The sequence below is a fragment of the Chiloscyllium plagiosum genome, chromosome 24 (assembly GCF_004010195.1).
Source record: "Chiloscyllium plagiosum isolate BGI_BamShark_2017 chromosome 24, ASM401019v2, whole genome shotgun sequence".
Lineage (NCBI taxonomy): Eukaryota > Metazoa > Chordata > Chondrichthyes > Orectolobiformes > Hemiscylliidae > Chiloscyllium > Chiloscyllium plagiosum.
In genome coordinates this window covers 49,590,620-49,605,084 of record NC_057733.1, presented here as the reverse complement: position 1 = coordinate 49,605,084, position 14,465 = coordinate 49,590,620, and the positions used below count along the sequence as shown (strand labels likewise).

Sequence of the window (14,465 nt, the reverse complement as noted above, 5' to 3'; positions counted from 1 at the left end):
CTTGCAATAAACCAGCTGCCCCTTGTAACAGGAGGACTACTACCTGAGTTACAGAGTCATAGAGATGTGCAGCATGGAAACAGGCCCTTCGGTCCAATTTTTCGAAACAGATATCCCAACCCAATCTCGTCTCACCTGCCAGCACCCGGCCCATATCCCTCCAAACCCTTCCTTATTCATATACCCATCCAGATGCCTTTTAAATGTTGCAATTGTACCAGCCTCCACCATTTCCTCTGGCAGCTCATTCCTTACACGTACCACCGTCTGCGTGAAAAAGTTGCCCCTTAGGTCTCTTTTATATCTTTCCCCTCTCACCCTAAACCTATGCCCTCTAGTTCTGGACTCCCTGACACCAGGGAAAAGACTTTGTCTATTTATCCTATCCATGCCCACCACAATTTTTATAAACCTCTATAAGGTCACCCCTCAATGCTCCAGAGAAAACAGCCCCACCCTGTTCAACCTCTCCCTATAGCTCAAATCCTCCAACGCAGGCAACATCCTTGTAAATCTTTTCTGAACCCTTTCAAGTTCCACAACATCCTTCCTATAGAAGGGAGACCAGAATTGTACACAATGTTCCAAAAGTGGCCTAACCAATGTCCTATACAGCCGCAACATGACCTCCCAACTCCTAGACTCAATACACTCTGTAAGCTGGGGGGGTTGGAATTAGTCCCACCCCAGTTCCAGAAGAATGTCAACATTTTTGAACAGGTTGTTTTTAAGGAAGAAAACTGCCCTGTAATGGGATCCTGGTCTCAGGATTAGCAGTGTTGAATGCCCCACATTATCAAACATCCTCTGGGTTTCTCTGTGAGTTGGGAGAGAGATTTTATCCTGTGTTGTTGAGTGCCATCACCTCCCTGCTCTGTCCACTTGCAGCCAGCTATTGAGATTGCAATGTTAGTTGTGCTATCTGCTGGGAACCTATTCTCCCCAGTGCAGAGCTGATGCAGTGGCGGAGACAGGTGGACGGGCGCTCGCTATTTACTGAGCAGTGTCCCAAAGCCGCGTGGAACAACATTGACATGCTACCTCACCTCTGTAAATGGGCACCACTTCTTTCTCAATACCGACCCTACCAACACTCCCACCCACTGTCAACATAAACAAGGAGAAAGATCGGCCCCACCAGCTCCCAGAGAAATGCACAGCCTCTCCACCAACAAAACTCAACAACGACAGGACATACATGGAAAAGGAACTGCCAGATTTCTGCTTGGCAGTTGAGTCACTGATTTATTCACGTTAAACCCTCCTTTGTCCCTGCCTCCTGGATGGAGTAGGGCAGGAGGTAGGGATGGGTCTTGGGGAGGGGATTGGAGTGGACTGGGATTGACGGACAATAGGCCAGGGCAGGACTGCGGAGGGCAGCCTGAGATTTACCCCCTAAAGCCACTGATGGGCCAAAGGTGGGTGCGGAATTTACCATGAGGTGGGTTTGGAGTTTACCATGAGGTGGGTGTGGAGTTTACCATGAGGTGGGTGCAGGGTTTACCATGAGGTGGGTGTGGAGTTTACCATGAGGTGGGTGCAGAGTTTACCATGAGGTGGGTGTGGAGTTTACCATGAGGTGGGTGCAGGGTTTACCATGAGGTGGGTGTGGAGTTTACCATGAGGTGGGTGTGGAGTTTACCATTAGGTGGGTGGAGGGTTTACCATGAGGTGGATAGAGGGTTTACCATGAGATGGGTGTGGAGTTTACCATGAGGTGGGTATTGAGTTTACCATGAGGTGGGTGGAGGGTTTATCAGTTTACCATGAGGTGGGTGGAGGGTTTACCATGAGGTTGGTGTGGAGTTTACCATGAGGTGGGTGTGGAGTTTTCCATGAGGTGGATAGAGGGTTTACCATGAGCTTGTTTGGGCAGGAGCTTGACACTGGATTGAGACGCACAGGCGGCATGTGTTTTCCAATGGGAAATATTCCCGAGGGATGGTTCACTTGCCGCGAGTTTTACCCCGTCCCCTCCTCAGTTTCGGGAGCTTATTGTGCAGTGGTAGTATCCCCACCTCTGAGCTCGGAGGTCCTCCTGCTCCGGGCGCGTATCTCTGAACAGGGTGATTAAAGCATGTCTAAAGTCCACGATTGGGAATTGAGTTTGTGCGTTTGAGTGTGTGGACGGGAGAAGCAGTGTGCGAGGGGGAGAGAGAGGGAACAGAGTAATCTCTCTGTGTACACTGTGTGTCCCTGTCTTAGAAGAACATTCCTCTGTATCAGAGCCAGCCAGTCCATACCAGTCTGCCAAGGCATGCCTCTGAATGAGCTTGCCAGCCGATTGCCAATAGTGACTGTGAATTCTGTCCATTATCTTGTGGACTGGACTGGGGTCTGCCCAGAACCGTTTCCTGTAAGATCCATCCAGCTGCTCATGGAGACTGGAGGCTTTCCTGTAGTTCAAAGCCCAGGCTCCAGAGGGAAAAAGGGACAGTGTTCAGACCGATCTCCCTGTCCCACACCTGGGCAAGACTCGGCTGTGGGCGAGCGGGATTTGTCACACTCAGATTCCGGTGCTCTGAACAGAAGTAACATTTCAGGTGGTTTTCTCAAAAGGACAATCTGGGCAAGTCATTTATTAACAAACACTAAAATGTTTCAATCATTCACAAGGAATGTTCCAAGAATTTTCGCTTCTCTAGCCCGTTCCGTTGAGACTTTAGCCCCAACGTTTCCCTGAGGGCACTTCATGATGGCTGTTTGGTTATTCCAGGATTAAGTTGGGTTTAAAGCATACACCTGCTCCACAGAGACTGAGCCCATCATGTGGTGAGGCCCGACAGCTGCAGAGATTTAAAACCGCGTCCAAATTCCCAAGTGTCATTCAGTTTGTCTGCGTCTCAAACCTGCCAGAGGCAAAGTTCTTAGGTTTGAGTCTGAGTCCTTGTTCACAACCAGGTGTCAGTCTGGAGAGGGCAGTAGGAGAACTGTGATTAACTTCTCCACCGTGAACACGGGCCTTGCAACAAACACAGAAATTTATCTCTCCACCCTGGAGGCTCCCTGCCTCTATTCCTGATGAAGCTCTTTTGCCCGAAACGTCGATTTTCCTGCTCCTCGGATGCTGCCTGACCTGCTGTGCTTTTCCAGCACCACTCTAATCTAGAATCTGGTTCCCAGCGTCTGCAGTCATTGGTTTTACCTACAAACACATAAATGGCCGGGGAAAATGAGCAGCTGTGCGGCGCTGGGAACTAGTGAGTACAACTGTCATTTCTGATGCCCACTGGAGGGCTGTAGGAACATGAGAAGATTGGTTCATGTACAGAACAGCGTGTCCTGTGATTAAAGCTCCTAAAAGGGTGTGCCAGAGGGCAGCTGGTGGTATGGAAACCTCTGGGCAAGGTCCAATAACTTCAAATAGGAATAATGCTCACGGTGTTCCACAGGGGAGAGGGGGAAGGGGTCTGTGTGTATGTTAGATAATGTTGGAACAACTTGCCATCGACGTTTTGTTTTGAAGTGGTGCCTGGGGTCTGGGGGAGACATGGCCACTGGACTAATAATGGGAGCATTACCCCCTGCAAAGTTCCCCGACAAGCCCCTCACCATCCTGACTTGGAAATATATCGCCGTTCCTTCACTGTCACTGGGTGAAAATCCTGCAGTTCCCTCCTAAGGGTATTGTGCATGTACCGCGCAGCACCAACTTCTCGAGGGGCAACTAGGGACGGCCCAGCCAGAGACAGCCAGACCCTATTGGAGAATAAAGAAAAGCGAGCGTTATCCAAACCGACTGGAAAACAGGGCGGTCGCTGGCGCTGGGTGAGGGAGTGGGTTCACAAACAAGCACAGGATTTTACCTTCAACGTGGGAGATTAGAGAGGTTGGGGATTTGAAGAGGATCTGGGTGATGAATTAGCGGGGTTGCAGATCTGTGCAGTGGAGTTTGTGCAGAGTTCCGCTCAGTAAGCAGAGAGGGAGAGAGACCCTGCATAGGAACTACCTGACCCGTTGAGATTTCCAGCTTTTTTGTTGTTTTCAGGAGAGATCCTGAGGTTTGAATAGAGCTTCAGGTCGATAGCTGATATCCACAGACCTTTCAGTATAAAGACTTGTAATATTTGCCAGTCACGTGAAGACTGTTTCTTTTTCTTGTGACCTTTTCAAAACAGAAACCATCCTGTGGCTGATTAGATCATGACAACCCTGAATAGGTTGTAATAAAATCAGAAGGCGCTGGAAAGTATTGAAAGAACACGGATCCTGTCCACACGTCTGTTGGGCAGGGTGTGTGTGTGTCTGTATGTGTATATGTATGTGTGTATGTATATGTGTGTGCATGTACGTGTGTATGTGTATGTATGTGTGTCTGTATATATGCATGTATGTGTGTCTGTGTGTATGTCTGTGTGTGTCTGTATATGTGTGTGCATGTATGTGTGTCTGTGTGTATGTGTGTGTGTGTGTACATGCGTTTGTGTGTATGTATATGTGTGTGCCTGTGTGTATGTATATGTGTTTTGTGTGTCTGTATATGTGTGTGTATGTATGTGTGTGTGTGTCTGTATATGTGTGTGTGTCTGTATGTGTGTATGTGCGTGCTGAGTGGAATTTCTTCTATAAACAGTTTGTCCCTCTATCTCTTGTATTTTAAGACATTCTTTAAAGTCTAATTCACATGAAATGGGGCCTCGCTGGTAGATCCAGTATTAGCTGTCCATCCCTCATTGCCCTGGGTTGGCTTGCCCGGCCACTTCAGAATGCATTGCTGTGGGTCTGGACCCATGTGGAGGCCAGACTAGGTAAGGAAGGCTTTTTTCCTTCCATGAAGGACATTAGGGTAGGAGATGGTTTTTTCTTAAGCCACTACCTCTCTGCACAAACTTGATTGAGCTCCAGGCCATCAGGTATGGGGTAGGTATGACATGGTACTATCCTTTGATGAAACCACAGGAAGCACCTGGGGGCATTTGATTAGAGTTAAGGCGCAACATAAATGCATAGTTGTTATCCTGGCCAGTATTTTTCTCTGAGTTAACACCACAAGAGGTTTTTCATGGGAGCTTGCTGTGTAGACATTGTCCAGCAAGCAGAGACGTCACCCAGAGCAGGATTTCATCATTGTAGAAGGTTTCATGAACGATACTGAACTAGTGCAACTTTCTCTTTGGATGTTTCTGCTTCCCCCCAACCCCCCAACACACACCTCCAGCCCCCACTATTACAACCCACACACCTTCGTCACCCAGTATATCCACTCTTAATGATGTGGCTTCTTTTCAGATATGTCTTTTGAATACATCCACACACATGTGTGTACACACATATGTGTGTATACATATACATACACACTCACACCCACACACATATACACACACCCACACATGTGTATACACACATACCCACACTCACACATACACCCACACACACATACACCCACCCATACAAACACAAACCCACACTTATACCCACACACACATACCTGCACACATACACACCCACATATGCTTATACATACACACCCATACACACATACAAATACACACACATAGACACACACACATGTGGGGGTAGCATGGTGGCTCAGTGGTTAACACTGCTGCCTCACACTTCTAGGGACCTGGGTTTGATTCCACCCTTGGGCGACTGTCAGTGTGGAGTTGATACATTATTCTTGTGTTTGCATGGGTTTCCTCCCACAGTTCAAAGATGTGCAAAGTTAGGTGGATTGCCCATACTAAATTGCTTCATAGTGCCCAGGAATGTGTAGGCTTAGGTGGGTTAGCCATGGGAAATGCAAGTTATGGGCTAAGGGTTTGGGTTTGGGTGGGATGCTCTTCAGAGTTTGGGATTCTCAACAGGATGTGTTTCAGAGAGAGAGGGACCTGACCCTGACATCTCAGCAAGATTGGGGTCAGCTGCATTCCCATTCCTCCAGTGGAATCTCTTGGGAAATGGTTTTTGATCCCAGTCTCAGGAAGTGCTTTTTTAGTGTGCTATATGGAAAGACTTGACTGGCAGCAGTATAACTTTTAGTGGATAACACCGAGACGGGTCGGTGCTGTGGTCCACCATCAGAGGGCTCACAGAGAGTGCACTTCCCCCACCCTCACCCCCAGAGATCTCCAATCCGTTTCAAATTCCTGCATGGAATGTAACAAACATGAAGGTCCGACAGCCATATTCACACGGAATGCTGCTCAGTTATTTTTACTGAATCTGGGCTTTGCTTTTTCAAATATTAATTTATTCCAGACCAATAAGACAGAAGTAAATTGTCATCAGTTTACAAGATTACCTTTTAAAAAAAGGCTCCAATGCTCCTTACATTCCTTTTCCAATTGGGATTGAGCCATCTGGATTAATTTGCGATTTTCAAATGGAATCAGTGGTGTTGTTGTGTTCTGGGTTTCAGTATCTGTGTCTGTGTGTGTTTGTCTGACTATGTGTGACTGTATGTTTGTCTGTCTGACTGTCTGTGCCAGTCTCTGTGTGTCTGATTGCGTGCCTGTCTTTCTGTATCAGTCTGTCTGATTTTGCCTGTCTGTTTGTCTGCATCTATTAATGTTTATTTTTTTCTGTCTGCGTCTCTGTATGTCTGCCAGTGTGTGTCAGTGTGTGTGTGTATATCTGTCTGTGTGTGTATCTATGTGTATTTGTGTGTGTCTGTGTTGTTTCAGTGCAATTGTGTGTCTGTGTTAGTGCATCTGTCTGTCTGTGTTTCTCTGTCTCTGTGTCATTGTGTCTGCGTGTATATGTGTGTTGATGTGTTTGTGTGTAAATCTGTGTATCAGTGTGTCTGCTGGTGTATGTCAATGTGCCTATCTGTGTATCTGTATGTCAGTGTATCTGCCAGTGTGTGTCTACGTGCCTGTGTATGTATCTGTATGTCAGTGTGTCTGCTGGTGTGTGCCTATGTGTCTGTGTGTGTATCTGTACGTCAGTGTGTTTGCCAGAGTGTGCCTATGTGTCTGTGTGTGTATCTGTATGTCAGTGTGTTTGCCAGTGTGTGCCGTCTGACCAGCGTCAGGCAATGACCGTCTCCCACAACAGCGGATCTAATCATCACCCCTTCATACTCAAGAGCACCGCTGTCACGGAATCCCCAACACTTTGAGTCTTCCCATCGACCAGATTCTTAACTGACCCAGCCATATAAATACCCCGACAGGAGCGGGTCAGAGGCTGGGAGCTCTCTAGGGGGGGTAACTCGCCTCCCGACCCCTCAAAGTCAGCCCCAAGGCCTGAGTCAGGATTGCTCTCTGGTGTCTGTTGCCGAGAGTTTAGTGGCTTTTCTTTAAAATGTCAAAAATATACTTTATTCGTAAAAAGTATCTCTGTATGCACATGCAGTCACAAGCGCAGTTCGGTTCTGTACAGTAGTATGTCAAGGAAAGTTTGATTCTATCCAAACAAACCAAAACCATCTCTTACTTGAACCAGGCTGTATTTGAGGCACTGGGGGAGGGTCCAATAACTGAACGGACCCCCATTTACCTTCAGCAGGAAGACCCCAGACGGTGGCCTTTCCCCACTGCCCCTTGGCAGCAGCTGCCCCAAGCTTCAGCGCGTCCCTCAGCGCGTAGTCCTGGAGCTTGGGATGGGCCAGTCTACAACACTCGGTCATGGTCAACTCCTTGCCCTGGAAGACCCACAAGTTTCGGGCAGAACAAAGGGGGTCTTTCACCGAGGTGACGGTCCTCCAGGCACAGTCGATGTCTGTCTCGGTGTGTGTCCCGGGGAACAGCCCCGTAGAGCATGGAGTCACGAGTCACAGGATGGATTTCGATAACCAAGTATGTAGTGGCTGAGATCTTATTCTGCACGTTGGAGATGGACAGTGATCCTGGTTTCATCTAGGTCGTCTGTAGCTGCAATAGTTTCCCAGTGTGACTGCTGTCTGACATTTTGCAAACTGTTTTACTTACACCATTGTACCCATGTCCATTCTCGACGGGATCATCTCTCGCTAGTACATACCGTACCATCCTTTCATCCCGGTTTCTTGCAGATGACCGCTGACGTTACTGTCACATGATGGTCTACACCACCCTCTCATTATAGAACATAGAACATTCCAGCGCAGTACAGGCCCTTCGGCCCTCGATGTTGCGCTGACCTGTGGAACCAATCTATCCATTTCTATCCTTGTGTCTATGCAATGACCATTTAAATGACCATAAACGTAGTGAGTCTGCTACTGTTGCAGGCAGTACGTTCCACACCCCTCCTCCTCTGAGTAAAGAAACTAGCCCTGACCTGAACTTACCCATTCTCTCTCTCCTGGGCAGCTCCAGCAGCCCTCAACAAGATCAACACCTTTAAGATGGTGATGTGCGTCTGCTGAAAACCAAGTGAATGGATTGGGAAAAATGGGCACCTTTGGAAAACCATGTTGACTGAGAGCAATGTCGATCAACACTGGGGGATATCACAAGGGCTCTCAACAGAACACAGGGCAAGATATTATTCTGCTGAAAGACTGAACAGCGCACAGGACTCTGGCTGAATGGAGGAAACGTTGAGGGTTTAGGAAAGACATATACCAAGTCAACAGAGGCTGGATAAGAGAGAATCCAGAGAGGAAAGAAGTTTAAAAATGCAAGAGGAACTCCGAAATTAAATTATCAAGGCATGTTGAAACAAAATTGGCCCGCGTCTTACAGGCAAATCGATAAATAATGAAAGGGCTGTGAGTGGTGTTAAGATGATGAACAGGACGAGGAGTTGGCAGAAATGTTGCACAATTATTCCATATTTACCAGGGAGATACTGCATTGAGTGAGGAGATGAATAATGAGATCAGTGCACTTAAAGCAAAAGGAAGTGAGGATGTGTTGAATAAACAGCACAGACAGAAGGCGGGGATAAAGGCAGGTCGTGCACAGTACAAGAATTTTGGGGAGGGACAACAGAGGCACTCCCACATGTGTTCAATAATTCATCGGGAAAAGTTACATCGCCAGGGAACTTGTGGACAGTTAGTATAATTCTAATGTTCAGCAGAGAGATAGAACATATCCATGGAATTATTGATCAGCTTAATGTCAGTCACAGGTAAGATAATGGAAACCGTGTGAAACTGAGGGTAGATGTAAGCCATATAACAATCGATAGTCAGTGTGGATTACTGAAAGGGAAATTGGTCTTGACCAACCTTATTGCATTTTCTACCGCATTAAAGGAGTAGACTGCAGCAAGGGGCTGTTCTTAATTAAAATCAGGGAAAGAGTTGCAGACGTCAGGAATCCGAAACAAAAGCAGAAATTGCTGGAACACCACAGCAGGACCTGGTGGCATCAATGGAGAAAAAGCAGAGTTAACGCTTTATGTTCCGTGAGCCAGCTTCAGAACTGATAGCAGTGACGGCAAGGGGGTGTCTGTGTGTGTGTGTGTGAGTGTGTGCGTGTGTGTGTATGTGAGTGTGTGTGTGTGTGTATGTGTGTATCTGTATGTCAGTGTGTCTGCCGGCGTGTGTCTATGTGTCTGTGTGTGTCTGTATGTCAGTGTGTCTGCCGGTGTGTGTCTATGTGTGTGTGTCTGTATGTCAGTGTGTCTGCCAGTGTGTGTCTACGTGTCTGCGTTGGGAGTGAGCAGCAGACAACTTGTGTTTATTAGCGGTTTGCTGTTCAGTGTTCACCACATCACACGTGACAGATTTGTTAAGACTGTGGCCTTTGAAAAGGAACCGGGAGCCCGGGTGAGGGTGCATCCTTCACATCACCTCCCATTCGCCTGTTATACATTAACAGCTTCTGTCCCCTCCGCCCGGCAAACGGTACCCAGCCTCTGTCATAAAGCGCTCTCCCCCATCCACACTGCTCCCAGCAATCAGTCAGTCAGCACTGACCGACTCTGTCCCTCCTGTGGTTGTTAAATATCTCCCAGCTTCAAGGCAAATTCTGTCTTGCTGTTAGAAGAATATTTCCCTGTGTTGCAATATAACCTCCACCTGGACCATAAGCTGCTGAAGTAAACGTGATGTCTGGGATACTTTCACAGGGTAACACGAACTCCCAACCTGAACAATAGAAGGCTTGGCAAACATTACACAGACCCCTTTCACTTCAATGGATCGGCCCATGTTTGGGCAGGAGTGTGGACGATTCTCAAGTGCCTCATGGACATTCACCCCATCAGCCGCCTGGTTAATACCGAGCCAATTCTCTTGTAAAGGAAACAATCTCTTTGTCATTTTCACCATGCAATCGCTCCCACTGGAACATTTATTTCCCAGGCACCGGAAGAATTCGCGTTTCATTGACGCAACAAAAAGAGTTTTGGTTAAGAACAACAGCCTGCATTGTCATAGCACCTTTGGTGCTGCAAGGCGCTTCACACGAAGCGGAAAGTAAAGCAGCAGACACCGGGAGCGCTCCTCAAAGGGCGAGGGCTGGAGGGGGAGCAGGATTAACAAAGCTGAAGCGCCGGGGGGCGGTTTAAGGCCAGCGATGGCGAAATGGGGAGCATGGGGAGGGAGAGATTCCCAAGGGGAGGTTACAGAGATAGGGAGGGGCTGGGAACATGAGGGGTTTTCACCAGCTGGAGGACAAGAGAGGGATAGCTTCCTGTTTCGGACCCCGAAAGGCCCTTCGCTCTGTCGGACAATTGAGCTTCAGCCACAAGTTGTCTTTTCGTCTGATTATCAGGGAGTTTTAATGTGGAATCTGAGATATCACCTTCCAGACAGAAGGAAAACAAGTGTGTGTGTGTGTGCCCGTGTAGGGCAGTAACCTATGAAAACTGCCAACCCCTGGACTGATCTCTTTCTGTACAACGAGTGTGAATGCAATGTGATGGAGGAAGAAGGCCTCATCTTCCATCTGGGAACACTTCAACCCCAGGGCATCAATGTGGACTTCACCAGTTTCCTCATATTCCCTTCCCCCACCTCACCCCAGTTCCAAACGTCCAGCTCAGCACTGTCCCCATGACTTGTCCTACCTGCCTATCTTCTTTTCCAACTATCCACTCCACCCCCCTCCATCACCTTCATCCCCTCCCCCACTCACCTATTGTACTCTATGCTACTTTCTCCCCACCCTCCTCTTACTTATCTCTCCACCCTTCAGGCTCTCTGCCTGTATTCCTGATGAAGGGCTTTTGCCCGAAATGTCGATTCCCCTGCTCCTCGGATGCTGCCTGACCTGCTGTGCTTTTCCAGCACCTCTCTGATCTGGACCCTGAATGTAATGTGATTCCCTGCCGTGCCTGCTCGTTGATATGGGTCAGTCTGCTGCAAGACTCTCCATTATCAGCCCTTCCAACCGCATTTTGTTGCTGAGTCCTCCCTTTCCCGCATCTTTGATGGCCTGCACTCCCCTGAACCAGTTAAATAATCCATTGGGCGGCACGGAGATTTCCTCGGGGAGTGCTTCATAGGTGAAAACAATGCCGTGGTGATTAGGTGATGGTGAAAATAAAAGATCCCAGTGCCTTTGCGGGTATGAGCCCTCCTGGAAACACAGCACAAAGGGAGCAGGAAAGGGACCCCGCTCTGGCGCGGTGGTAGTGAGCCAAGAGCTTTGAGTCCAAGTCCCAACTGGTCCAGAGGTGGGCTCCACCCGGGCAGTTTGACAGGTTTCACCCCAATATCGATTCTTTGCACTAAGCTTTAGGGTGAGTGTGAGCGTTTATTGGATGGGCACATCGTGTTTTTGGTCTAGGTGGGCAGTGCCAGGTGGGGGTGGGAGATCTGAGCTGCACAGAACGATCCCAAAGCAGTCGCTCTCACGGCTTCACTGCTGTTCTGCTCCAAAGAAACGAGTGCTTTGGGCGATCTGGGGCACTTTGCAAAGTTCCCCCCTCACCCCACCGCGACCAGTGGCCAAAAACCGCCGGTTCATCTAGTCCAGGAGCCAGCTGCCCAGCGCCAGGACAGTAACAACAAATAACAAACCCCAACTCGAGCAAGGAAGCGACACCAAACATGGTCAGATATCGCTGGAGACTCACACCAGACTGGAACCGTCAACTCTGTTTCTCTCTCCCCAGGTGCTGAGTTATTCCAGCGATTTCTGCTTTTGTTGTCCATCTACAGCATCTGCCGTCCATGGTTTCGTTAAAGACGGCGTTTGTTCCTTAAAGAATAAAACACCTGGCAATATCAGAAGTCGAACTGGCCAGCCCGCCATCTCCTCACCAGGAGGAGGGCAACACGAGATTTCCAGATCCACAGAGTGACCCTTCGGCCCAAATCCCCCCTGCTGCTGACTCTCCTGCTCTCCATAGCTAAACCTATCCGCCCCCTGACCCCCTCCTCCACAGGCTGCCTCTGCAATACCATCTGGATGGGTGACCTTGGACACCATTAGCAGCCAGCTGGGGGGGGGGGGGGGGGGGGTGGGGAAAAAAGCACCTGCCCATCACACTCTCCTGGTTCTGATTAAACTAAATTGAATTTCTATATGTCCACTGCAGACTTTATTTAAAAAGAATCACTGATTTACAATAATTCATTCGCTGCATTTTCATTCTTTCAACTAACTAATCTCTCTGAGACACATTTCATTCAAATTCTTGAATTCTTATGTGAAAGGAAAGTTGCATTTATCATCCTACCTCAAGGATGTTATAACCACTTGTAGCTGTCAATCAAGTAGTGAACGAGAGGCACCTGCTCTGACAACAGTAGGTTGTAAATGATTCATACAGTACAAACCTTCTGAAGCCATCCACTTTATAGCAACAGGCAATGAAATAGCAGGCCTTTAAACTACTATTTGTTTTAAAACTGCATAGACCAGGGGACATATAAATGCCCTGACAGTTTCTGGAAGATTTAGCCATGACAGCTTGATAGTTATAATAAGTTTATTCATGTTTTACATACAATCATTCTACTTTTTATATTTCCAAAGGGTATCTGACCTCTCCTAAGGACGCACATGAAGCTAAACAAAAACGCATACTGCCTCTCCAAACAATTCAGTTAGAGCGTTTTCTGAAAAACGTAAACATGTTTCGGATATCCCGTTAGTGACAATGGATCTGTTTCAAATCTGTTGCACTATAACATCTTTTTTAAATCTAATTACAAGTACCCTCAGTTTTTCTCCCCACTGTTTCTAATCCCCCACTGTCCCTCTCCCCACGTGATGAAAATATCAGGAGAACAGGTAAGGAAGCAGGACTTCAAGACATGGGGCTCTGATTCTCTTTTGGCTGTGTTCAAGATCCTATTGGTCTTTGCAAAAATTCAGTTTAATGTTGATGACCAAGGAGACATAAGGCTGACATACTGTGTAACCATGGGTAGTTCAGTGCTTCCATGTACCAAGCCCTATTAACATCGAGTTCACACAAGTTATTACAAAGTTGTTGTAACTCCTTTCATTGTCAGCATCACTGGTGCTCCCCCTTGTAACAAGATTCCTTTCTGTTCTCTCCAACACACACACAGACACACACACACACGCACATGCACACAGACAAGCACCTACACACACCATTATGCACACACACACATGCAGATGTGCACACATGAACATGCGCACACACGCACACAGGCAACAGACAAACACACATGCACACACACAGGCATGCACACACAGGTACGCACGCACACAGACACACGTGTGCATGTACGCGTGCACACACATACACTCTCACTCATCACATGCACAGTGACAGAAGTCTCCCTACTACCTCCGACATTGAAAGCTCTCAAAGCTGTGTCTCAGGAATGGCAGGTTTCTTAGTCATTGTAGATGCTGAGAAGAGTTTCCTTTTCCCACTGTGGGATCTTACTGTTGGTTTGATCACTGTTTCAAAACTCAGGATGCCTATAAACAAAGGCAGGCGATGCTGGTTTCTCAGGTATCTGTAATTCGCAGCTGTCACTATTCAGAGCGAAAATAGCTAATCGCATGCTTCTGTTATACTTTGTAGGATAAGAACTGGGACATTGTAACTGCATCAAAGAACAAGGTTCAGCAGTTTAAGAAGACAATGCCACTGATTACAGACTTGAGAAATCCAGCCATGCGCGACAGGTGAGTTTGGAAAGTTATTCCTCCTTTATTGTTAACCCATCATGGTTACTTGAAAGAACACACCTTTTCACTTCAGTTACTAAAACTTCATCTGCAGTTTACTACCTGTTTAAGATCAGGGTTAGCTACCATCTAGTGGGGCCTAAGAGCCAGAGGCTGAGAAAAGCAGTAAAAGGGGCTCGGAGGCTATTGTTTTTAAAGAAGGAGTTTCCTGCAGTGAAACCTTGTGACTCCATCATCATGTTTTTCTGTTTTCCAGTATTTTCTGACAAGTGATTATGCAGGTAATGTACCTGTAACTTCTGAAAGACAGTCTGCATAGATTAGATTAGATTCTCTACAGTGTGGAAACAGGCCCTTCAGCCCAACAAGTCCACACCGCCGCTCCAAAGAGTAACCCACCCAAACCCATTCCCCAACCCTATATTTACCCCTGACTAACGCACCTAACACTGCAGGCAATTTAGCATGGCCAATTCACCTAACCTTCGGATTGTGGGAGGAAACCAGAGCACCCGGAGGAAA

At 47.6% G+C, this 14,465-nt stretch overlaps 1 protein-coding gene across 1 annotated transcript in view; it reads left to right on the top strand.

Moving 5' to 3' along the window:
* Positions 1-2,257: 2,257 nt before the first annotated feature.
* The window catches only part of LOC122562354 (voltage-dependent calcium channel gamma-4 subunit-like), a 41,272-nt gene continuing 29,064 nt past the window's right edge, over positions 2,258-14,465 (top strand). Inside the window, exons 1-3 of the mRNA XM_043715231.1 lie at positions 2,258-2,531; positions 12,807-12,898; positions 13,837-13,940. Of these exons, the coding sequence (XP_043571166.1) occupies positions 2,258-2,531; positions 12,807-12,898; positions 13,837-13,940 (470 nt within the window). The remainder of the gene's footprint in view (positions 2,532-12,806; positions 12,899-13,836; positions 13,941-14,465) is intronic.